General features: G+C 45.2%; 2 protein-coding genes across 10 annotated transcripts in view; one reads left to right on the plus strand and one right to left on the minus strand.

Annotated features, from left to right (window-relative positions):
- Positions 1 to 5,022, plus strand: part of LOC119457885 (bromodomain-containing protein 8) — a 108,798-nt gene extending 103,776 nt beyond the window's left edge. For 4 of the 8 annotated variants that reach the window (XM_049665356.1, XM_049665345.1, XM_037719666.2 and 1 more), the window contains one exon: positions 1 to 520. In XM_049665356.1, coding sequence (XP_049521313.1) covers positions 1 to 81 — 81 coding nt within the window. In that variant the 3' untranslated portion in view covers positions 82 to 520. Of the gene's footprint in view, positions 521 to 4,810 lie in introns of those variants that run through there. The other 4 variants (XM_049665350.1, XM_037719687.2, XM_049665376.1 and 1 more) reach the window with 1 other exon arrangement.
- Positions 466 to 26,142, minus strand: LOC119457878 (eukaryotic translation initiation factor 3 subunit A). Of its 2 annotated transcripts, none has more exons than XM_037719641.2 (14): positions 25,974 to 26,142; positions 25,200 to 25,390; positions 19,726 to 19,862; positions 19,173 to 19,395; positions 15,450 to 15,590; positions 10,239 to 10,622; positions 4,277 to 4,477; positions 3,895 to 4,197; positions 3,662 to 3,799; positions 2,648 to 3,528; positions 2,439 to 2,476; positions 2,243 to 2,365; positions 1,720 to 2,154; positions 466 to 790 (listed from the first exon to the last, which is right to left on the minus strand). In XM_037719641.2, the coding sequence occupies exons 1-14, from the start codon at positions 26,020 to 26,022 to the stop codon at positions 696 to 698; spliced, it is 3,339 nt and encodes a 1,112-aa protein (XP_037575569.1). In that variant the 5' UTR covers positions 26,023 to 26,142; the 3' UTR covers positions 466 to 695. The 2 variants fall into 2 exon arrangements, with proteins under 2 accessions (XP_037575569.1, XP_049521295.1); XM_049665338.1 differs by having other exon boundaries at positions 2,237 to 2,365.
- Positions 26,143 to 26,416: the final 274 nt, after the last annotated feature.

A 26,416-nucleotide genomic window follows, 5' to 3' on the forward strand; every position in this document is an offset into this window, starting at 1 on the left:
GGGGACGAAAGGAAGAAGAAAATAAGCTTGCCTGCTGAAGAGCCAGTGGCAAAAAAACGGCGCATGCGTGCTAACGAGTAGCATTCCACGTTGACTGCTCCCCATGCAGTTTCGTGTACATAGTGGTTGTTTGTTATTGTTGACCTGTTCTTTTGTACAGTAGATATAAGATATATCTGCAGCCCAGAGTCTTGGACTGAATCCAGATTTTTATTGAAGTTGGTTAGAGGTTCTTACATGCAAGGATTTAGTTTTAAAAGGTGGCATCATGTTAAGGATCACCAACATTGTTTTTCAGCAGTGAAAGGTTTTCACAGTGGTTTGTGGAACAAGCAGAAATGTTTACCTAAGTGTTGCGCTTGGAATACTTATGTCCATGCCTCCTCCCCCCACCCTCTCTTGTTAAATAAAGCCGAAATGATTGGGCTACAAGAAACTGTAAACAGCGACACTCATTACAACGTATTTGTTTCTGCACCAATTTAATCATTTAGAATAAATGGTGAAAAAAAAAAGAAAATGACAATAATGTCTTCTTGCAGTGGTTCTTGAAGTGCACACGGAGTGGACAACAGAAGTCAAATATACCATTGGCAATGTTGCACTTTCCCACCCTTTTAGCAGCAAAGCATAATTGCCAGCGTCTATATGGTCAACTTTAAACATTATTGGCCGAAGTGTGACGGTAAGACGATTTAGTGGACTGTCTTCCAGCCACCCTCATCGGCATCGTCACGGGGCTTGTTTGGCCCGTCTTCTTTGTCTCTCCAGGAGCCAGTAATGCGATCATCTGTGCAGAGGTGAAAAAGATGAAGTTTACTGTAAATCGTTTTTATTTAAAAATTTAAGCCCATGCATGTGGTGCAATGGTTAGCTGCAGATTTTCATAAGCCTGTCTGGCAAGATCAGCAATATTGATATTTTGCCAATTAGTGCAAGAATGTGCAGAACAAGTCTCCCATTTTATAAACACCCACCTACCTTGATGCTAATCTGTGTTGATGCAAAAAAGATTCTTACTGTAAAAAGGTGGTTTCAGAACTTACAGCCATGCTTGTGCTTTTCAAAACCCAGTATCTGGTAAAATTGTCAATATTGATATTTTGCCAGTTAGCATAAAATGGGCAGTTTTAGCCCATTGTTCTAGTACACCTACCTTCATTGGTAGGTAAATCTACATAAAATGACTGAGGCTGATGAATTTCATAAGATTGGGGAATAATTATTTTATTGGTGGGCAAGAAATACAGGAAAATGCATGCAAGTGGGCAACACTTCATGAAAGTGAGATTTTATTGCCGAGCACAATTTGTGTAGAACATTGTGGCTCTAGTTCACCTACCACCTTTAAGTACCAGGTGACTGCATGTTGTGGAGGTTGGTGGCTACCTAATTGTTGGCAACCAACTTGAGTTGGTGGATGCTACTTCCAAAAATGTTTTCTTTTTCTGGCAAATTTGCTTAAATTGCACAGACAAATACACCCTGTGTGGTTCTATCAATGCACAAGTACTTTTTAGTGTGTGCCCACACACATAGAACTAATTAATCATGCACACATCTGCATCGAGCCTGACCATGGCTTGCAAAGGCTTAAAAACCTAAATCCTGTCCAGGTCATTTTTTTTTCAGTGCTATCCCTGCATTGAAATAAAGGTTTGAGGCAGCAATTTGAGAAACAGTGCTAAGATTTTCTGATACCTCCCTGTGCTGCCTCACCTTTTCGTGGTGATGGACGTTTATCATCAGACTGCCAGCCAGGCCCACCACCACCACCACCTCCTCTTGATTCCTTGAGCCCAGAACGCCAGTTGTCACTCTCCCCAGACCTGGCAGGGCGATCATCCCCAAACTCTCGGGCACGCCCAAAGTCCCTACGAAACTCTGGGCGACCATGATCTTCTCTATCAAAATCCCGGGTAGGACGACGATCACGGTCCTCTCTATCAAAGTCCCGAGGTGGCGGAGGGCGACGGTCATCTCCATAGTCTCGGCGACCACGATCTTCAAAGTCTCTGGGACGGCGGTCGCTATCACGCATCCGATTGTCTCCAGGACGCCATGAAGTTCCACTTGGACGCCAGGAACTGCCTCTCTCAGCATCCGGTTCAGCCTTGCGCCAGCTCGACTCTGGTGCTCTTGGTCGGGGAGGCTCTGCAAACAACCCATGCACCAAAATCAAACTGCGAATAAACTGCTGCACTTAATTGTTGGCCATTGAAAATCTTTTTGTAACCCTCACCGTCGTCGAGTTCTCTCTTTCGGCGCCAGTTGTCTTCATTATCGCGATCCTTCTCATTGTCACGATCACGATCTCTCCTTCCGAAGGATTCCTTTTCACTCTCACGGTTGTCACGAGTACGGCCTGGGAAAATGAGCATATACATATATATTTGCAAGTTTTCACTGCCCACCCTTAAACTCTGCTGGTTACTTACTTCTCCACGAGTCGTTCTTGCGCTCTGGCTCCTCGTCTCTACAGGAGGGAAAAAAAAGTAATGGTACTGCTACATAAAATTATCAAGAACTCTTAGCACTTTGGTACGTACTAGATGCGTACTCGGGTAGCACGAGTACTTGGATCAGACAGACTAACCAAATGATTATGTTTTCATCTCATAACAACAATGTAAGACAAAAATCCCACCGCTTGCGCCAGCTGCTCATCTCCTCGGTGCGGGCAGGCAGCTGCCGTATCTTCTCAGCTTCCTGACGTTGGCGCTCCTCCTCTTCCATCCTCCTCTGCTTCTCCTCAATCTCTCGTTCACGTGCCAGCTTAATGGCTTCCATCTCGCGTAGCTTACTCAATCGTTCAGCCTCTATGCGCTTCTGCTCCTCCAGGGCGGCTCGACGACGTGCTTCCTCGCGCTCGCGCAGAAATTTTTCGCGTCTCTCTTCCTTGCGCTCGGCTTTGCGAGCCGCCAGCCTCTTGCGGCGCTCCTCTTCAAGCCGCTGCTCGAACTGCTGGCGCTTCTCCTTGTAGACGGAGTAGCGGTCCTGCGTCAGCTTGCTCAGGAACTCCTCCTTGTCATCGCGCATACGCAACAGCCTCGTCTTGTGCTGGAGTGCAACTTCGCGCTCTTGAACTTGCAACCGAATCCGTTCCTCCTCTTTCTGCTGCCAGAACTTCTGGTCTTCAAGCTTGAAGCGCTCATAAGCCTCTTGCAACAGAGGGATCTCTTCTATACGTTTGGCACGCTCCATGTAGTCCACCTTTCGCTCCTGCTTCTTCAACTTGGTTTGCATTTCCTTGCGTTCACGGTCCAGCTGCTCCACCTGCCGATTTAAAATTTCCTCAGGGTCAAGCCGCTCAAGCTCCTCTTCCTCCAATCCCTCGAATATGCGTGCCCCGATATCAGTCTTGCGCAGCAGCTCAATCTTCTCTAGCACCACTTTTTTCTTCATCTCATCCTGTTCCCGCTGGCTACGCTGTTTGGCACGCTCCTCTGCTTCACGCACTATGCGCTCTTCTTCTGCCTCACGCATTTTCTGCTGTCGCTCCTCCATTTGTTTGCGCTCTTCTTCCTCCTGAAAAAACCAACCAATTGCCGGCAGTGAACATACTAGTGTGTACAAAAAAAAAAAAAGTAACATTACCAGCTTATTAGACATTTACTGGCACTCTAAATCGTATAGCTTTAGTAAAAAAGTGGTCACCCACTCGCTGGAAGGTGAGGTTTTCCAGCATCTCCTTGCGAGCCTCAATAATTTGCTGACGTTCCAGAATCTTCTTGTGCTCTTTCTTGCAAACCAGGCGGTATGCATCTATGATGTGCATCTTTAGTTCTTTTGTAGAGTCCTAGAAGGGAAGAGGGGGGGGGGGGTTGCATACAATGCAGAAGTCGAAAGAAAAAGGAAAATTAAAACCTACTAGTTGAAGCAAATCACACACACCTTAATTTCTTCTGGCCTGATCAGATGAACTGATCGTTGCAGGACAGAATACAGCTTTACAAGCTGACAGCGAATCTGTTCACTTGGCATCCCCTGCAAATGTGGCCCTTCAACCACTTCCTCCTGCTGAGAGACACTAAGCTCGGAGCCAAAGTGCAGGCATCGACGTTTATGGTCAATGCGGACTTGCAAGTCATTTCTTCGCACGGCATCCACCACCATGTTCTCCAAGTAAAAGGCACTGGCAAAAGGGGCCAGCTCAAGCAAGCGCTTGATTTCTATGGTTTGATAAACCTGCGACACCTGCAGTAAAAGACAGAAACTTGCAACACAGATACTTTCACTTAAACACGTGGTTGCATGTACCTACAACCACACCCACCTCTTTCAGCAGTCGCATGACAGTGATATCTTGCAGAGCTGACACATACATGCGCAGTTCAGAGCACTCTTCCCACTTGTTGATGAAGTCAAAGCACTGCATGACACGCCCACACAACTTAAGAGGCTGAAAGTCCACTTCAAGCCAGCGGTACAGATCCTGAAGTTGGGGAGGTGCCAGGTTCACCACACCAAGGCGCACCTGTTAACATAAAATCATATCTAAGTGAAGGAAAATACATTCCTCAGATGCCACACTGTGATACCTCCAGGCACCCCATTTACACAAGCAGAAAAGAAAGTTGGATGTGTGCATAAGTAAACCTTAGGCACTATGTGATGCCACTTTATTATTCCTAGGAACATAGGCACACATGACTTGCTTTTGTGACAAGGTTCTTGATGTATAGTAAATGTTTCCGAGTATGACTCATCTTTAGCACTTCTAGACTGTGTATTGCTTTTGTTAATATGCTGCTCGTATCTACAGATGACGGGCAAGCTGTATGTAGTGATTTGTCTTCTCTTTTTACAGGAAGGAGAAAGCACACCCTCATTTCTGCTAGAAGCACTGAATTAAGCCCGACCCCTGGGCTGATGGCCTTCCAATGTTAAAAATACAAGATTTGTTTTGTGGAAGGTCCAGCTGACTGCAATGAACCACAGTACTGAAGCACTGGAAAATCAACTGCTTCAGACAAGACAAAGAATGCTCTTTTTTATTATTAGCAAATAAATACTCTTTTTCACAGTACTACTGTTGTTTTTTTGCCCCTGTGTGGAAGTGAATAATTTTATTCACTCCCACACTTTTTTTTTAATTTATTTAGGTGCACCAAGTTTTTAAGGGACCCTGCATCTGAGACTAAATTTCTGGGTAGATTTTAATGAAGCTTACAGAGTTTATGAATATTCATGAGCTAATTTAAGATGTACATTGTTTTCTTGTAGAGTAAATAACTTCCACGAAATTTAGAAAGTTCGTAACTTGCTTGGAGGTTAGCTAGTCACTAAGCATAGTGAATTGACACATAGAAATGATCTTGATCAGAGTATGCAGTGATATAAGAAGAACCCAGGACAAACTATTACTCTTTGCCTACTGCAATCTTTCTTTGTTTACATTTTTGATTAAGATGTCACTGCCAGAAATGCTGTATTGAGAAAACAAAAAATATTTCACGTGTTTATGGTGATTATGGCAAAGGATAAATCAATTCAGGATGATACAGGGACCCAAACAAGCAAAGCAAGGGGAGACCCAGCTCCAAAGATCTGGGTATCCCCTTAAAAATTGCCTGTGGCAGAAAGCACAATTCTAACCCTTGAGCTAAATAAATTACTCAATGAGGCGCGAGAAATAAAATTCCATAACTGAATAAGTAACACAATTACATTAACTTCTTAATTTACGGCACATACTTCAATATACGAATTGAACCTAGCGAGTGCAAGGCATATTGACTTGGTACGAATTATGAGGATGGCACATGTTTCAAGATATGTGCCATTGAACTTGCGATACAAATTTGCTGTTCCACTTTTTAATGAAAATGCTGTTTTATGCATATGAAGCACAAAAGTAACTAAAACATCAATGCATTTCGTCAGACAATTTGAAAATATCTCGAAACTGGTGGCTTGGAGAATTCGCATTGCCTTGCGAACTCACTGGCTACAATTCGTAGATATAAATATGTGCCATGAAGTAACTCATTAAAAAGTTAATTCGTGTAATTGTTAATTATTCAGTTATTCATTTAGATTTTTTGTAGACACCTCATCGTGTAATTCAGCTCAAGGGTTGAATTGTGCTATCTGCCACACACTTTTTCAAAATTTGGTGCAGGTAAAAAAAGCACCTGTAATTTGAAGTAAAGTCAACGTCCAATTTTTTGGGATTCCCGCGCAAACACCCGAAAAAAAAAAAAAAAAAATGCATGCCATTCACTGCCTTTAAGGGCTCAAATCGCCACAGGCATGTCCGCAAAAGCTCTAAAGGCCTGCCAGCACACTTATTAGGCGTATAGGTGCTTGTACTGTGACAGGTGACATTAGCCCTTTCTCCTTCTTGGTATGCTTCACCACATAAAACTGCTGTATTGAGGCGAAGCGGACTTTCGGAAACCGACATTATGCAACGCACTGTGCTTTCAAGCAATTGGTAAGGATTACAAAGGCGGAGTCATTGCTAACAGCAGAGAAATGTTTCAATGAAAAATACGGCACTGAACAGCTAGAAACTTTGTAGCGAACGTCAAAGTAGCTAGGCCTAGCATTGCCACGGTAATGGCTACGACCGCCAGCGGAGCTGCGTGACAGAGCGCTAGTTTAAGGTGGCTTCGATTAATGCTGTTTTGGACCTGCTGTGATGGCAAGAAATCACGAAAATCAAACGGCGAAGGTTTTTTTGTGTCTGAAATTTCAGACGTTCTTATACACTGACTGTCGCGAAGGCGTCCAAATTATCGGGCATGTCCGAAAAATTGGTCGTTGACTGTACCTAAATGCAGTGTATTCAACAGCAACATTGTTTTACAGCAGTGTCACAAGCACTGCAAAGGCCTCAATTTGAGAGTATATCGACAGAAGGGCAAAGTAATTGCGCCTACTACAGGGGCAGCTTCAATACCCATGTCAAGTTGATCCAGTAAAGCGGCTGGATCAAAATCTCAAGGCCCATGAGCAGGTTATGGGCACACGCTTATCCATGCCTGAAAGGAGCGCTAAAACACTTTTCTAAATAATCATAGAAAGGCCTCTATTAAAGGATGTTGCCTCATGAATCTCCTGCCTGCCTGCCTGCCACACACACACACACACACACACACACACACACACACACACACACACACACACACACACACACACACACACACACATCAAAAAAAAAAAAAAAAAAACTGCGCAGCTTGCACTTGAGGTACAAATGCTAGAGACAGCAGAGCTGATGGGCACCTAGCCAGTCCTGGCTTTTGGGCTAGGCTTAGCACTACCAAGTCATCCCCAGCCTTTTCCGGAATTTATTGATCGATTAGCTATTGATTGGCTATCGCAAGGTAGTGGCCACATATTTGGGCTAGGCTAAGCACTACCAAGTCATCCCCAGCATTTCCCGGAATTTATTATTTGTCAATTACCGATTAGTTATTCATTGCATATTGATGACTGACTAAGCTTAAGTAGTCCCAACCATGCTTAGCTAGACCTAGCCAGGCTCAGCTTTGCTAGTTCACAGGGGTATGTGCCACTGCACTAGGACCCTTTCTGCACTACCGCCAGGATCGGCCCACGGACTAACGGTTGGCTTTAAACAGTGCCGCTGTTAAAAATTTTAGATTCCGTATAAGAGGAGTAGAGGTAGTTATCGCACCAATGCGCAGCTTCTTTCTCCTTTGGTATGGACTAGTGCACTGTAACCTACACAGGAAGGGAAGAGAGCAAGGCCCTGCCCAAAAGTTGGGCATTTTCGTTAGTGTTTTTTTTTTATGATGCTACTTCTGGTTCAGGTGTGCGCGGCGCTCTCTCAGCGCGAGATGGTAGCTCGGGCACCTGGAGTTACGTCACAGAAACCAATTGGAGCAGGCGGATGTAGCTTTTTAGTCTTTTTGAGATCGCAGACATGTATTTTTTCATTTAACCCAAATTAACAATTATATTATTAGTAACGAGAATGTCTTAGCAGTTATCAAATCCACCAATATCAGTTGGTTGGCTGCTTGCAACGTAGCTGCTGACGACCTTGCGAAGGAGAGCGCGATTCTTCACCGTTTTTGACAGGAGATTGCAAATTCCCTGCTGTATACAGTGCAAAAATATTTGGCTAACATATTCACAGGAGCCTCGCTTACATATCAGCAACATTTTCCTATTATATAAACATAACAGAAGGGGATATAGGCCTTTACAACACTGCATCCAGCACCTGTTGCCAGAGTAATTTGGCAATGTTGACCCTAGCCCTTAAAAAGGAAAGAATGCAATAATGTAACAATAACCAACAATATTGCAAACTTCTTTTCATAGTCTGGTGAAGCAGTTTTTAAGACTCGTTGCAGCACTGGTACATTAGTATGATATCACAATTTCGAACTATTTTCACATGTTTGGGCCATTCCTATTCAGAAAAAGTAATCAAAACTCACCAGGCTGAGTGTGTGGTTATTCAGAATGCAATGTTATCTTTGTTTATTGATACACTTAAACCAGTCCAAAGCAGGCACTGGCTCTGATGATGTCATGAGTGGATAGCCCGCAAATTTCTTACCTGGCTCAGTTCCCACAACCATACCTGCCAACCATAGCCCTATATAATTTCTGTGCCTCCCCCAAGGCGGCTAAGCCACCGTCCGCTCTCGCTAGCCGATTGACGCCGTTCCCCACGAGGTGGTGCCACCAGCCCTGGGGTAGTGTGCGTGGAATTTGCCACATGCTTGTACGTCAAAACGTGTGTTGCACTCCTGCAACTGGAGATTTTTATTTGTTCTCGTGATGCCATGGCCTACTGTTGTGCTCCAAAGTGCAATTCGGATTGTAAACATAAGTTACCTAGCATTTCGTTTCACGAGATTCCTAGCGACAATGAAGCGAGAGCAGCTTGGTTGAAAGCCATCGCTAGGAAAGACTGGACGCCTAATATGACATCACGTTACTCGGTTGTGTGTAGCCGTGATTTTCTACCCAGGGACTACAAAGAGAAGGATGTAAAACCCAGGATGTACCTTCCTCTAGTTTTAGTAAGAAGTGATGTTACTTAAATTCTCGGGTTTTACGTGCCAAAACCACGATATGATTATGAAGCACACCATAGTGTGGGACTTCGGATTAGCATTGACCACCTGTGGTTCTTTAGCATGCACCTAAATCTAGGTAGCAAGAACGCCCACATCAAAATGCGGCTTCGTGGCCGGGAATCGCACCCGCGACTTCTTGTTTAGCAACACAACGACAAATCCGCTGAACTAAGGAACCATAAACAGTGCTGTGGAACTCTGGAGTACTCAAAATTTAAGATTATTGTGAATAAATATCTGTTTTGTGTGTTAATCATGAATATGATGCGGCGCGCGCACAAGACGATGAGATATTGAGGGCAGACCAGCTTTACAAACGCAAGCTTGCGACCCTACATGCATACAAAAAAAAAAAAAAAGTCAAAATTGTGAATTTTCGTTCATGGTAATGAATCGGCATTTTGATCTTAGAACAATAAAATACAGATTACCAAAATTGCAAACCAACTACGGTGAGCCAAGTCTAAAATATCAAATACTTAAACATTTGAACGAGAATAAGGATCTTATCACAATAATAGAACAGCACTCGTCAGTAGCTGTTTTTAAGAGTGCTTTAACCGAAACAATTCTTCGGCAAACTTATTGTTGTTTTAAACATACCCTTTCCTTTTCCCCCCCCTTTTTTGGGGGGACAGATCAATTTTTTGGCGTTATATTACTTGGCAGTCTCTCTGCTCAGGTAAGTAGTGCCTGGTACAACATGCCCTCAGATGCAACTACGTAGGCACATTTGCTAAAGGCAATTAAAAAAATTTTAAAAATCATGACCCTCATGCTGCCATTGCCACTACATTACTTAAATCTGTTGTCACTGTTCTTACCCCTCCTTTTCTTCTACAGACACACACTCTCTAGCAATTTCCCCCGCTTTAAAAAAATCTCTACAACTAAACCATTGCTTGGAATGAAACAAAGATTGTGAGGCGTGCAGATGAGTAATCCAACAACCTAGACAGAGCCAGTGTGCCTTCAGTGTTCCTCAGCCCTCTAAAATTATTGTGAATGACGATGCTGTCTTCCCTCTCCCTTTGTATGCTAATGAGCCTGCTATTTTAAATTATTTCTTACAGTGTACTTCAATTCTTTAATTCCTGCCTGATGAATTTACAGGGATGATATTACCCTCCCAGAAAGTAATTTAAGCGCAGTAACAAAAGCATGACCTACCAACTCCTTCACTAGGCTGGCTCGTGTTGGTGGGTTGTTGAGGCCCAGCAGGGTGGCCAGAAGACGCTGGTTCTTCTCGCCAACATTCTCTTCAGTCTCAACAAGCCGGTCGATTTCAGGCCGGTTGGGAGGCATTGGCACAGCTAGAGTGGCTAGCACAACACGTGAGGCCATGCGCTGAATTTCTTCCTGTGTAATATTTTTCTTCAGGTCCTTGGCCAGGTGGAAGTAGCGGAACAAGGCAGATGCATGAAACAAATGGTTGCCCGCTTTCCAGAAAACCAGTGCCAGCTTCTGGTAGTAGTTAGCCATCAGCTGTGGCTTTGGCGACTTTTTGGAGAGAGTCATCAGGCCATGAATGTCCTCCGTTGCCTTGTATGCCTCCTGCAAAAATGCATAAATGAGGAAAGAAAAACGTGTATTGGATAAATGTGGCAAACTGCTAAATCCACATCAAAGCCAATGAAGTACCAGAACACCTGTGCACACACCATCTAAACACACTGGCCTATTTGTAATTGCAAAAAGGATGCCATACACATCTGGCAACCATTAGGTCATAGTGTTATAGCAAGATTCCTTTCAATTATGCTCTTCATTGCATCATCACTAGGAACTAGGCAGAAGATATCAGAAATGCACTGTGGTTTAATTAGTTGCACAATATCTTCCAATACAGTCGCCGACCGATTTTCCGGACTTCGCGGGGACCAAAAAAATCGAACAGTCCAAAAAACTCGTTTACCCTAAAAAAGAAAATTTATTAGGCTTAGAGTGGCACAAAAGAATATTTAATAATGCCCCGCTTTATACTACGCTTGGAGGTGATCAGATTTGCTTGGATTTGAGCAAGAGTGACGTTTCCGCATACAGTCGACAAGAGCGGCACAGCGAAGACAATTTCCGCTTGCGGAGATCGCCATTGAGATCGAAGAAACGAGCCCTGTTACTTGGCACTTGGCCTCCGCGATCAGCTTCGGCAGCGCGTCATTCGTTCCGGCCTTCCCATTCGGCAGGACCTTGATTGAATAAAGTTGATTTCATTAATTCCTTCCCATTTGACGTGTAGCCCAACGAAGAAATGTAATCTTGCCAACTCTGTAATGGCTCAGCGACGGCGCGCTGCCGGACCTCATCGCAGAGGCTACGCTTCGCACCACTTTGCTTTCGTGAAGTCACAGGAGGTGGCGCCGATCACACAAATGCGAAGCCGCACACGTCTCCGAGGCGCACACACGACGTGCAAAATAGCAACCGAACTTTAAAAAAAAAAAAAAAAATAATGGTAATAAAACGGATTTCGCAAAATGATTATGACGATAGTGCCATTACCTAGAGCGTTTTGTCGGCTAAAGAAGAGCAGGTGTGGCCTTTGTGACGGGAGGATGATGAGCGCTCTCGTGAGTCTCCAAATCTTGGAGGCTATACAGCGAGCCACTGGAAGCCAAGCCTGGGCAAGCCAGCGGAAAATCCAACATGGCGGCCTTCAAGACAAGTAGCGTGGCATGGAACGAGCTATTTAGTCCGGAAAATCGAACATAGGAGCCTAAATTCGTCCAAAAAATCGGTCGCGAAAATGCGTTAGCTCTATGGGAACCCTGGCGACCGGTCCATTGATGAAGTCCGGAATATCTATAAAGTCCGAATTTTCTGAGTCTGAAAAATTGGTCGGCGACGGTATACTGTCAAACCCGGATATGTTGAACTCGATGGGGATTGTGAAAATAGTTCGTCATGATTAACTAATTCGAAACGCCTTTCCGAAGCTTATCTGAAAACTTCGCACGTCTCAGTCTGTCTCCCAAGATCATGAAAAGTGGGAATTTCCAAATTTGTTTCTCCAAAACTTCAATTGTACAACAAAGGTTCTTTTTTTTCTCTTTTGCACTGAATGCTGCAAGTCACTTGCACCACGGAATAGATTTCGACATACAGTGCAGTTCACTTATAACGATATCAAGAAGTACGAAAAATCCGATTGTTATAACCGATCATCGCTATAACTGGACTGCCGGAAAAAAAAAAAAAAAAAAGAATATATTTTTTATTCCCAAAACCAAATTTTCCACTTGCGGTCAAAATTGATTTATACCACTAAATAGCATCTCAATCATTAGGCGCGCTGAAATAGAAATCTGCGCTTGCTTTTGCAGAAGTTTCGGATTCACAACCGCCGTGCGCATTGCGTCCAGCTGTGCTGCGCGAACACTGGCGGCTATAATTTAGCGTGCATGAAATCAATGAGGGACTCGATCGACGACATTGCACTTTGGTTGAACATCGGGGTCGGTGTCAATGACGGGCCATTGTCAATCTCGTCACTGCCGCTGCTGTCGTCGCCTCTGTCGGGACAACGATCGCCCCGGCAGAGATCTCTACGCAGAACAAGGCAGCACTGCCTGCACTTAGAAACTCCTCTATAGAAGCACCTCCGATTTCATCGTCAGTAACGATGTGCTGCCAGAGTTCGGTAATGTCAGCGGCTTCCACCGTGTTAGTTTCCCCCATGAGGGTTTCGGCCTGGCGCACAAAGCCCGCTTTTTCCGTTAATTGGCATGGCCATTGCTTCTAGCCTGCATGATCGTGGCGCTCCAGGTTTTCATAATCGTCGATATCATCGATTACGCGAGCTCGTACTTCGAGTCTTGCTAAATTTGCAGCTTCGTCTCGAGAGACATGGCTTGCCGCTTTGTCGGCACACCTCCCGTGGCGAATTTCCGCACTCGCTGAGAACGGGAGATTGTAAAGGCAGCGTAGGCCGTGCAGGCGCCGCTTGCGTATCACTTTCTTCCCCCCTCTCAACGCTCGCGCGACCGCCGCAGACTCGAAGCAGCTGGCGCCATCTTGTGCACGCTGCGCCAACTTGCGATGCTCTCCGTGGCTTTCGTTCGCAATCGGCATGCAGGCGGGATGCACTGCGTGGTAATGGCGGCAAATAGGAACTCGCGTAGGCAAACTTTCGCCCCGTGTTAGGAACAGGCAACTTAGGAACGCAAATTTCGCGATTATTCTGCATGAAAAACGCTGCCCAGAAGCAAGATTTCGATCATTATATCCGATATGCGGTGAATAATATATCGTTATATATGGGTTTTTTTCTCATAGCCCTAAGGCCATAAGTTGATACTCTTAGGTCTACTCATCGTTATACAGTGCAGACCGCTTATCGCCGGAGTCGCGAATATCCGCACTATACACAAAGCAACAATTTTCAATGCCCGCACATATGCAAAACATGTGCACCGAGCCGCCACGCGTATTCGACAGTCGAATCTCGTTAATTCGAGCCAATAACGCGGCGGCGCCTCCGACCGGCATTGCTCTGGCACTTAGGAGAGACCCCTCAATGTCGCGCGCTAACAAAAAAAAAAAAAAAAGTGGCGGAAATTTCACTCTCTCTGAAATGGCAAGGTCACTGATTCTGCGTTGCGCCGGAACATGTGTGTACGTGCCGACGTCTCAGCCACGCTACCGTAGCCACGCGTAGAAAATGGCAGTGAACCCTTCTTTCTCCTTTATGCTACCACTACATTCTAGTCACGTGTTGACCTTGCAGGCTGCGACTATGGTGCAGAGGGAAGCAGCAGCGCTGTTCCAGGCCGGCCAACGAAACTGCCCACGCCGGCTGGAGCGGCGGCGCCACGGCAGCGGGCGCACACGGTGACAATCGAAAGTGAGGGAGCTACGAGGGAGGGAGAGGGGAGCCACTGAAGCGGCGGAGTTGCCGAGGTGAAATCCGCTTTCCTCCCGCCCTCCTCCCTCACATTCCACGGTCTCCGCGTGAGCTCTTCGCCGTGCCGGCGCCGCCCGCTCCCTGAAGTTTCGTTTACTGCCGTTATCGTGAAGCGAGCGTTGGCCGGCAGTTTCGTGACCCTCGCTTGCTATGCGCGCCGTGATATTTCACAACTCGCACTCAAGATTCCGGTTTCAGCCTCACTGGCTGTTCGTTCGCACCACGTGCCCTTCTCCTCTACTTCGTCTCTTTTCCTCGAGCACTCCTTGGGGCGCCCGTTTGAGGGGAGGGTTCGCTGTCTCCGCTGACTTCCGTACTCCCAGGCAGCCGCATTGTAACCGGTATTTCGTTTCCTGCAACTGCACTAAAGCGATACGTGCAGACATGGAGTGCTATGGGAAAATTAAGGGAGTCTGAAATGACCGCACTATATCCGGTCCTGCACTATAAGCGGTTACGTTATAAGTGGTCTATACTCTACGTGGACTGCACTGTAGTAATTGTAACGCTACCTTAAAAGCCTGCGTTACCTGGCCCAGCAAGTATCTGGTGCACCCCACATGCGTTAAAATGTTTGTTGCGCATTTTACTTTAGGATAAAGTAGAAAATAGATGCAGCGTAGAAGCAAACCAGGTTGTATGGATATGGGCCACGTCATGCTGGTCACATGCTCGTTACAATATGCCATTTTAAGGCCACTGATTGTCGCACCTCAGCAACGAGTCAACCAGGCAGACTTGTTGCAAGTTTCGGTTACAGAACTGGCTTTGTGGTCTCCTTTTCTGTTTGAGGTAGTCATAATTGCTTGTTGTCTACTTGTCCCTTCTTGCATGCCGTTCAGCGCTCTGGCACCTCATGATCCATTCATTCTTGGCCATTCCCTTCTGGCCTTTTTATTAGTGACTGGCAACACAACACAGACGCTGTTAGGTTCGGAAGTGGCTTTCCACTTACAGAACATTAGAGTCCATTCCTATGTGTAACCCTACGAGCACGCGCTCAGTGCCGACTGTAGGCCCCGAATCGAATATGATACAGCCTACTTTTCCTCATAAAATCGCAACTGTGCATTCCACTAGAAAAATGAGGTATGTTTAGGTGCACCTGGCCTAAATGAAGGCTTCAATATATTTTTTTTTTTCACAAGAAAGTAAAAAAACATGCAGTAAGGGGTTGACAGAAACCTGGACTCCTGCACTCTGCTTGAACTCTCTTCTTGCACATGCCTTCACCAATAGCTTGTCTCATGAGTTTCAAAGGGATGACAAACAGTGGTGGAAATTCTTAATGGATTGAAGGGCAACTATCGTGCCAAGAGTTTTACCGTTTTTTTAAGTGTGACAAACCAGCTTACCATTGTGATGAATGAAAGGATACGACAATGAGAAGAATTATTGGCCACTAGCAGTGGGGTTAAGGAGCCAATTATTTACAATCATGGAGCGACAGCTTGATGTATGAAAGTTAGTTAACTTACCTGCCAGAGCTCCATTTGAATGGCGCTATCCAGCTGGACAAGACGTGTCTCCAAATGCATGGCCTGACTCTCAGGGTTATTGAGGTTCACTGAAGTCTGCTGGCTTTGATGCCGGTGTATCTGGCCCAGATGAGCACGAAGCTGCAAATGGACAAGAGGCAAAATGAAAGCAACTATAATTACATGGCAGAGTATGTTTCCAATACAAAACTGTCCAACGTGATGCTTTTGAAAACTCATTCTTTAATGATGCCATGTAATGGTTGACCATCACATTGGAGTTGACATTGCAACATAAAGTATAGCAGTCTTAAAACTAATACAGTGGAATCTCGATGATACGAATCTCACGGGGTCATGAAAAATATTCGTATTAGCCGAAATTCGTATCATCGAAACACAATTAAAACTAACCAAATTATTGAGGGGATCAGATCGCGAAAACCACGAGAAAAATTGATTTTTGAAAACCACGCATTTCGGTATCTGCAACGCCTAATCTACGCTGTATCAAAATGGTTTGGCTGAAAACGCACTAAAAGTGGCTAAAAAAGATTTATTCGTCAGTGCGCAGGGCGAGAAAACAGCTTTAAATCGTGCCAGATCACCGCAATTCACGGAGACATATCTCGTATTTCTCGCCACCGAGCGCCGCCATCTTGGTATCGTTTGAAAACTCAAAAGAAGCGCGGGTCTGCGATAGGTAGTCACACGGGCCCTCCGATGAAAGCGGGCCTCCGATTGGCTGCCGTGCTGAAAGGCGTCTCTCCATTGGTTGCTGCTGTGGCAGGGGCAAGATGGTAACCGCAGTTGTCTGCTTCGTAAACCACGCCGGCCTCTTCACTTGACACGCAGAATTCGGATTACTGAGAGCTCCCAGGTTAGTGATGGATCGTCGCTCGTTCGAGAAGAAATTTTGGACGAAGCACGCCTTTGGAATACGAAAGCGCAAGCCTCGTACGGCAAGAAAAATACGTCGATTAGCGGGAGAAGCAGAGGAGCACCCGACTGAACGTGCCGCGCTACCTTGCACCGTGGATTACGTGCCGCGCTATCTTGCACCGTGTGACTCCAGCAGCGAAACCGACAATCGCCCTGTGTCATCAGCACCGATAACGCAGTCGACGGAAGACGCGCCAACGGAGGCTCCCAGCGCCTCGGCGTACCGCCGCGCGAATCAGCCGAGATTGTATCTCGGTCGACATAGCTCGCTGCGACTAGGCAAATTGGCGCAAACGCAAAGAACGTCGCCCGAAGCACAGCAGCCACTGCGTCCGATGGGCGGCCGCCGAAAAAGAGGAAAAGCACAAAAGCAACAAAAGCGCCACCGCTTCAAACTCTTCGTGGCCAGTTGCGGCCTCTGCGTTGTCCGGCGTTGCGTCCGTGCCTCGGAACCAAAAGAGAAAGGGAGAAAGCGCGTGACTGCGCGCCGTTCTCTTTCGCGGCCGTCGGTGGGGCGGCGTTTATTCGTATCAACCAACGCGAGTCGAAAATCGATTCGTAACAACCCTACTCTAGCACGTTGCAAAGTAATGGGGCTCGGCCGGGACTACGGAAAAATTCGTATTAGCCGTGATCGTATCATCGAGATTCCACTGTACATCATTTTTAGTGCTCTGCGGCCTCTAATTCATCCTAAATTGGCGAGTTGAATTAGGAGCTCAAAGCCCACCGCGAATAACAAAAATTAAATTATGGGGTTTTACGTGCCAAAACCACGATCTGTGAGGCACGCCGCAGTGGGGGACTCCAGGAATCTGGAGCAGCTGGGGTTCTTTAATGCAGTAATTGATTCTAACCTAAAGCTTGATAAGTAACATTTGATATATTTACTATAAGCTTTAAAAAAAGGAGCTACTCATAGGAACCAAAGTGAAAACGGAATAAAATTCTTTGACGATTTAGTAGAATTAAAAATTAATCCTAAATCTAAGTACACGGGTGTTAACGCCAATAACCATTATGTAGATATACATTGTATGATGTCAATAACCACAGCACACCGGGACATTAGCATTGCATAGACCCTTTACCTACAATGAGCTGCTTGGCACAAAACAATTATCACAATTCAGAATTTCCGCCAAGATTTCCCAGCAGCTGTCAAGTGTGACCACATTGACTATCCATGCAAGCATGACATTGATGTTAGCATGATGCTGACACTAAACAGTTTTAAAACCTAACCCCAAGAAAGTTGCTCTTGGGGTTAGAGGAGCAACAGAGTTTGAGAATTGGGTCAAACGCAGACAGCGTTGGGTCGAGCGGTCGTGACGCCGCAGTGGGGAAAATAAAAAGGTGCTTGAAAGCAACAAAGAAGAAAAGCTTTTTTTGCAAGTGAAAATGAATAGAATGCATTTTTGAGCAAAAAGAGCGAACAAAAATGTCATAAACGTAATCGTTTTGTTATTACTACGAATTAAGTAAACTATATTAAGTCAAACAAAGCCAATTCCAGCCAAGTGCTCTTAAATGGTGTTTTTTAGTGATTCACTTCAAAATGGCGACTTTACCTGTGTAAAATGTCCCGAAAAGTGTTCGGTGCGAGCACTTCACGCAATATACAGATGTCAACTTCTGCTGTGTAGTGCGGGCGCGCGTACGTATCTCAGAGCAGTCATGCTTACTGCCCGAAAGATAACGGCTTTGGATGGCTGCGGCTCGTGCGGCTCTCCTGGCTATCTCGCGATTTCTCGTCACCGCGAGGGTGACCTAAGATGGCTTGGGGGCCCACGCTAGTTTTAGATTTTTGGGTCTTGGGTTCCGTGCATGTGTACTTGCAGCCTGCAATTCTCTTGGGTCAAGCCACTTAGGTCCCCAATTCACTCTCTAATGACTGGCTGAGTCGTCAGTAGACACTGCTGCTGATATACCAATTTGCCATGCTATGCCGACAACACTGACATGATGTACAAGTTGAAGTAGATGCAGTTTAGCTGGTTTTCTTGTTATGGCCGTGCTGCCAAAAAGCTGGCTCAGCTTCTGGCAGCTAGGCCAGTTTGTGTTTGTGTCCTCAGTACCTGGTACCACGAGACCGCCACAAATGGTTTTGAAGACGTGACGAGTCTAGTCTTTCACACCCGAAGCTATGCTGCATTTGGCGTGCATTTTGAACAGGTCACATTAAAAGCTAATGCAATTATTTGTTTCGCTATCAGGAAATTGAGGCTCCATAGCATAAATTCAGGGTCAACAGTTATCTGATAAAAGAAAAAGTTTTTTTCAGCACTTTTCCAAGTGTGATTAAATTTACAATTATGAATGCATTGACATTTCTGCAAGTTTTATTGATCATTGTAAAAATCAGAGGCACACTACCTCTTTATGTGATAAAATAGGGTGCACATTAGATTAGGGTGCAATTTTCTTTCTTTTATTCTGAACCATAAGAACTGCTCCGGAGGGCTTGAGAATGAGCAAATGCAATGTAAGCTTCTAACACTCGTTCCTAGAAATTCTGCATAACAAAAATTGGTTACTTTTTCCTCTGCTTTTCTTGGCTTCATAGGGTTCTTAGAAAAAGGATCACTGCAAAATATGGCTTCTGAAAGATGCTGTGTCAACATGGAAGATGTGCTAAAGAATGCAGGTACTAGTTAAATAAAAATCAGCTGCACATTTGCAAAACACCAAAACAGATTATGCTCACAGAACAGTAAAACAGGCCAGTAGCACGTTTTATCCCATAAGGCTAACAAAATTTCAGTAAGACCAAGCACTCACATGATCACAAAGTTTGCGGAATTCAGTCTTGCGGTTGTACTTGAGGCAGAACTTGAATGCTTGGCGTGCAATGTCATGGTAGAGGCATTCCACACGGGAGTTGTTACGAAGAAGCTCCAAGCACTGTCGATAGGACTCCCACAGAAACTTTACCCATGGTGTGAGGACAACACGATCAGTGCGATCCTGGGTGTCCTCACTGCTGACAGCACTCAACAACAGACTGAAAAGACAGTCATTTGAATTAGCAATAGAGTAGAAAAATCTGATGCCATCATACAGACATTCCGGATTAACTTGCAATGTGTAATAATTATCTTCCCTAAACAGTTTCCCTGCACATTAAAGATTTTCCACTATACATAGCGTGCCATTACTTCACTCTAACAGCTGAATAGTTCCCAAAAAACTTCCATCATTACAACTACAGTCAACAGCTCTACAATAAATACAGATTCGGAACTGTTCAGGCAAATAGCAGTCAACCACTTTTTCATAAGATTTGTAGCCAGCAGAAATTATGCTAATAAGCAAGAGTAATCTTATCGTTCACCTTTCTGGAGTCTGCACATTGTCGAGGTCATCAATGTCAACTACTGCTTGCTGGGATTCTTCGCGAGCAGCCTCAGTTTTCTCTTCAGCCAAGTCCAGGTAACCACGTACCACATCTTCTAATGATTTTATGTTCACCTATTTAACAAAAAACACAAGGTATGCATTTTTATTGCATGCTTTTCGGTGTTTACAAACACCGATCTCTGATGCAACTCAGCAACTATACAAGGCATGAAAATAATAGGAAGGCTATAATACTACTCCAGATGTCACTTTTGCTCCACAGTTAAGTAGTTTTACAAGTCAATTACAAAATACAGAAAAATGAAACAGATTGAAAAACTTTTGCAGGCAACAAATATCATCCTTCACCGTTTTCAATAGTAACTGCCTATACTAGCATCTAGAATTAGGTACTGCTGGCTCCCAACCTTTCACAAAAAGCAAAAACAAAGGACATTGTTGGTGAGACGCCCAATGGGCGAGTCGGCAGTTTCCTAATTATTGACTGCTCACAAAAAACAAAACGACAAAGATGACTTATTTTCAGGTATCAGCATAACTAAGCTGAGGCAAGTACAAACTAGCCGCCACCACCAGGTTTATACTGAACTAGAGTTACTAATACCCGTCACAAGGGCACCCGCAAACTCCGTTTAGCTCTGTCGTCTTTACGCCAATAAAGCTGCGCTCAGTTTCACACCGTCTCCCTCGCGCCAAGGAAGTTAAATGGAGATTTTGGCGAAGGGAATTCGGAAATGACCATTATGGCTGGATAGAGTACTTTCAGCTACAGCTGAGAAGAAAACCACGCTAATAAAATCGTAACTGGCTCACTTAAAAATTTTAGCATAATGTACCTGCTACACCAATGCTTCGTTATGCCGCATGGGGATATTTCCTTCCACCATGTCGTTTGTTTATCCGCGCGCGAAGAGCACGTGCCGTACCAATAAACTCTCCGGGTGACACACTGCAATGAGCGATCCCGGCGCCTCACCGCGAACACACGCGTGATTACACAGCACAGAATCGCAACTCTAAGCACACTGGTCAAACAACGTGACCCACACGTCCACGCACGAAAGCAAGTCTTGCGGGAACATACAGCAAACTTTCTCATGATTTTATTAGATTACATAGTGTGTTAAAAAATAAACTTCCTTCAGATTACTTTAACAGCGACTGTATTGGCGGCGAGGACATACTGTAGCGCTGCCATGCGGAGTCATCCGTGTGACATGCAAAGTTGGATTGCTCCACCAGCCCTCTCCTGCTCAGCCGCAGCCGCTTTTGCGTCGTCTTAAAAATTTTTTTTTATTGTATTTTCCCCTAAAGAAATCAGTAAAATACTGCTGCGGCTTCATCACTCACTGTAAAAACTGCTCCGAAAAAAATTACCTTCCTTAAAGCCTTAGACACCGCCCCGATTGCCGGCATCATCTGCTATGGCCACAGACATGGAAACCGCAGAGGCAGAGTCCGCTGCTTATGTAAAATCTAAGAAACCATTGTGTCGAATTCAAACTGAGCATCGAATGGGTTATAGCGTGTACTCGCAGTAAAGAAATATATTTTTGCTGCAAGAAAGGCGTGCAACTTGTCCACTGTGTAATTTCATTAATTGTAGGTTTGCATCTACGAACGGGCCGTGGTTGACACAAATAGTGTCCGCCAATTTATATTCATGTTTAGCACCCACACCCACATGGAGCACGACACAAGTGGTTTCTCCGTTTTGTGCGAAGCAACCCGACATGCTTTGAAGTGCATTCCGCTCTGACCTTTCTCACGATTTGAAGCGTATACACACGAGAGACATTTGCACGTGCGCACATCATTCAGAGTTTAGCTTTGGTATTTTTCTGACAGGGGTTCCCTCTGCCACATTGCAGCTTGATAACACTTTACATTTTAGTCAGTGTGACGACGAGCACACGTTTGTCTGCGGCACAATTTTAATATTTATCTGTTGCTTCTTCTTGAGCAAACCTTATACGGTTGTCACACGGTGCATTTTCAATAGCGATAAAGGCAGATCAGAATCAAATTTTTCTATCATTGACTCCCTTCCGCTGCTTGCACAAAGGAGCCAATCACGGTCGAGAAATTTGGCACCGATCGGGCTTGCTCGCGATCGAAACGGTATGCTGGCAGTTTGCGGACAACGAACAGCACCCAGCGATTGAAACGCGATATAGGAGCGTGTGGTTGCCGGCACTTCCTGCGCCACCGGTGGGCGCTGGGGACACCGAGCTGATGCATATCTGTACGCATGAGAGCGAGATTCTTTGTGATGCATTATGACTGCATTCAGCCAATCGATCACCAGCGGCATAAAATGCACCGGCTGCCATGTGCTCCAAGTTTTGCACATCACTCGCTGAACAATGTACGTGAGCGATCGTCCAACGTCGTCTGCTACTCCCCGAAGATTTGTGCTCTGAGTCAGCACACTATAAGTCTTCTACACAGAAATGCTTGCTGCAGACATGTGCATATGTGCTCGGCTCCTTACCCCAGTCTAAGCTTTATCATCAGCCATACTTCACGCAGTTGCTTATCTTTGGGATAAAAGTGAAAGCTCATGCCCTCTTCCTTCGCATACGTAGTGGACTGCCGTGCGGAACAATGAAGTACCATGCCGCCGATAACTTTGAGCGCACTTTGCCAGCATGTGTAGTCTCTAGGTGTCTGCGCACATGAAATGAGTGAAAAAATGCTGTTCCAAAGGAAAAACACTAGGAAATCGCAGTTAAAAGTGTTCCAACCGTCCACTTCCTTTCGTCGGAGCAAGGAGGGATCACGTGATCCAACTCTGCACGTCAAAATGATCGCAGCGCCCGCATCTCCAGTGGGCCTCACGCCCAATATGTGAACAGTTGCACGTGGAAGTATGAGCAGCAGCGCTGTTTCTGTCCCATGAGGCGCCCGTTGAAAGCTCGCGCTGTGCCGTGTAGCACGGCAGCAACTCCAATGTCGTAAAGTTCCATTAGGGAGTTTCATGCTCAACGGAGTTCGCGTGTGCTTGTGTGACAGGGGTATAAGTAGGCTCCCTTTAGGGAGCCAGAGTTGCACGAAGGTTATATGGGAGAGCCACTCCCCATGCGTGTAGGAGCCACGCTCGTGCGGCTCTGCCAGCAGCGCTTTTTTTTCCCGCCTTGTTTTTATTCTTTATTACACTGCGAATATAAGTGGATTGTTCACCTCATGATTACAAGCCAGGACTACATGCTTATGAGATTTATATTCTAATGAATACTGAAAAAGCAGCGTGTGACGAGCACATACACCTGCGCATGGTGGCAACGTCTGTGACCCTTTCCCTTGGGTGGGGCCCAGCTGTCTTCGGAGGAGGCTGTGTCCTCTAAGTCTCGTCTTCTCCCGACTCGACTTTCACATCCCTTTTGTGGCCTCAACACGTCTTGGCCATTGGGAAAGCACACTGACTGCCCTTCCTGGGGTCCTACCGGTAGAGGCGAATGGGTTTCTTGGCATGTTCCATGCGAGGCAGACTGTGATTCACTAAGAAAGGTGCACCCTCGTTCAGGTTCAATGCTCTCTGTAGTCCTCAGCCTTGGCACACTTGCTGGGACATGTTTCATTGTGAACACTCAATCCACGAGAGGTGTTACATACAAATGCTACACTGCCATCCTTCTACAGGAGGACCCATATTGTCCTCTGGGTCACCAGCTCGCCCAAGTCTCCTCGCACACTAAATGCTTGGAGCTTTGCATTGCATTGCTTTGCATTTTCTTGTTTTAATTTCGTGCCAAGCTATCTTGGGGCAACTGGGTTGGCAGCCATGAAGCCCCCTTTACCACCACCTTTTCTATCGAGAGGCAGGAGTGGACAGAGTTTGTGGGCAGGTGTCAACAACCCCTGGCCAATTCTGCTACCCACTTGTTGCACAATGGCATGAGCATCTCCTGGCCATTGACAACTAGACACCTTGGGCCTCAACCACTCCTGGCCCAACAGCAATTTTCAACAAGATCACCATGGGACTAGACTTCTCCTGACCCATCAGCCTGACTGCCCGTGATCTCGACCCGTCCTGATCACCGTGTGGCCTGGCTGTGAATAATCTCAGCAGCTCCTGATAACTCCAACCTGCTGCCTCAGACTCCCCATCCTCACAAAGAAGACAGGGTGCAGCAAAGCCTCAACTTTCCTGGCCTACTGCAGCCAAAGCCGCGACTGTAACCTAGACAGGTGCTGGTTACAGTAGATCTCGACGACAACTGATAAACGCCATCATGGTGCTGCAAACTCTCGACAACTCCTGACCTGCACCATGGTTACCACTGTCTCACCTCTCCTGACAGTGGAAACTACCATGTGCTGTGGGCCTCGGCAACTCTTGGACCCTAGCTGAAGCGTCAAGCCCTTCAGGCTCGAGCGAGACAACCCATTGGTGTCAGAATTTTTGGCCTTGATCATGACCCTCTCTACATGGCCTCAACACTCCCAGGCCAACCCCGTCAGTCCCCCAAATAATAACAGTGCCGATGTCCATTGTGCTTGATCTGCCGGTTCCCGCAGAATGCTCGCAGCCAGTTTTGATCAGGTGATGGCACTCAGCAAATAGCGGCACTAGAATCATTGAAGGCGGTGCAAAAAAAAAAAAAAAAAATGCCACAACTCTGGCTCCCTAAAGGGAGCCTATACAGTACCTATGCTTAAATAGTGTCCCTGTGGGGGAGTGCATACAGGTACGTACAGTATGCGAAACTAAGGTATCTGATACTTTTCTGCCTTCTTTTTCCTTATAGCTTTCTACCTATTCCAATGTGACTGGCCAATAAAAGGGTTCAAAGTACTAAATGGCCCAATTTGGAGTTACAATACAAACTTCTCATAGGGCGATGACAGGTCATGAAGCAGTAGGAAATGAGCAGAATGAGGAGCAATGTTTTTATCTTCGAACGTGTAGGAGCTTTTTTTAAGTTAAATCCACAGTGCAACACGCCTACATAATATAAATACCACACACTAAATATGTGCTGTACTTGTGCCAAAAATTACCTTATCAAATGCACATCATGCAACATATGCCGAGTGATAATAAGCAAGCGAAATGCCTGGAAACTGGCCAACCACAATCTGAAAGAAGTTTCAATAACCACAGAAATTCACATGGTGGCACTAATCAAATAATGCATCGCAATTCATTATTTTTTATACCTTCCAGTTCATAAGGCCAAATAATGACTTCCTAGAAACACTTATAATTTGAAAAACGCAAGGAAAAAGTGACATAAGGCTATACCAATGTGCGTTATGTCCACAAAAGCAAGTCTGAAGACAGATTCGAGAGCATGACAGCTATGTTAACAATAAATGCATTACATTCAGGGACGTTCATAAATTACCTGCTCAGAAGCATGCTACTGATTTCGCAACATCCAAATGTGTTCTCATGCGCGCATGACACACAGTGTTAACAAATCAATGGAGGTTGCTTACCTGTTGGCATATGTTTCTGTACTGGAAGAGGCCTTCTTTTGCGATGTGACTTTTCTTGAGCTCCACACACAGCTCCAAATACTGCTGCATGATTGGCTCGTGCACTTTTTGCCATGTTCGATGCTTTCGGCTCTTGATAACATCATAGAGAGCATCCAATGCGCGATGTTTCTTTCCAACATCAATAAACTCTGCAAAATAATGTTAAGCCTTTAAGTCGTGTTTACTATCTTCAAGGTACTATCGCAAAGATAAGTCAAGCTTCAAGAACACACACAAGTATAGGCAAACGGCGCCGTGTGAAACGCATGAACCGAGCTGCGTGACCTACTTTTGCCACGCAGCTCGTTTCGACAAACATCCCGTAAGCAAATCACGCTTAATAACAATGACTAAACTTAGCTGCCGAAAAAAAAATACATTCGTTAAGTAGAATAAAAATTTGGCGACACACGCACAATAGCAATTAGAAGACGAAAACGATTTATACATATATAGATAGACATCGTGAGGCTACCGTCATATCAACCAAGCAAGGTTACGAGCGGGCGTTAAACGGGTACCGTAACCGGTAACAGGCTAATGAACAAAAGAAAAAAAGCAATGACTTTTGCTCATTTGATCAAAATGCCAGCGTACATAGCAATAAGATGCCATATGCATCTGATCGACACTACGATCACAAAATGTCGCGAGTACCGTGAAATGTGCGCGTCCAAAATATGCCGCAAAAACGAGCCGTCGCACGACCCATATTGACGCATGCGATCTTACCTCTTGCTCGCTTAAGAGCATTTTCAGGTCGTTGAAAATACGTCGGCATGATGAGTTAGACGGTGCTAGATCATTAGAAGCAACTAGAGAAAATTGTTACGTATCAAACACGCCGCAATTGGTGCTGTGCTCCTTTCGGACGTCAAGCACCAGGCGTAAAATGGCGAAAAAGGGTCACATGACTGTTTTTCCTTCAGTCCGAACCTATTATTACAATACAGTGTAAAATGCATTAAAAAATTAAGAGTAGTAACGAAATAAACTTACTTTGTTATTTTAATTACTACAAGTTAAAATTTATTACTGTAATTATTAAACAAGTATTATTTAAGTTGGTTATTTGCATTGTTTGTACTCCCGTTCGCTAATTGAACAAACGCAAAAACTTAAACAAGTTGAGTGTTTAAAATATTTAAAATATTTAATCTTTTAAAAAGTTAGCG

This window comes from Dermacentor silvarum, chromosome 1, assembly GCF_013339745.2.
Source record: "Dermacentor silvarum isolate Dsil-2018 chromosome 1, BIME_Dsil_1.4, whole genome shotgun sequence".
NCBI classification, from domain to species: domain Eukaryota; kingdom Metazoa; phylum Arthropoda; class Arachnida; order Ixodida; family Ixodidae; genus Dermacentor; species Dermacentor silvarum.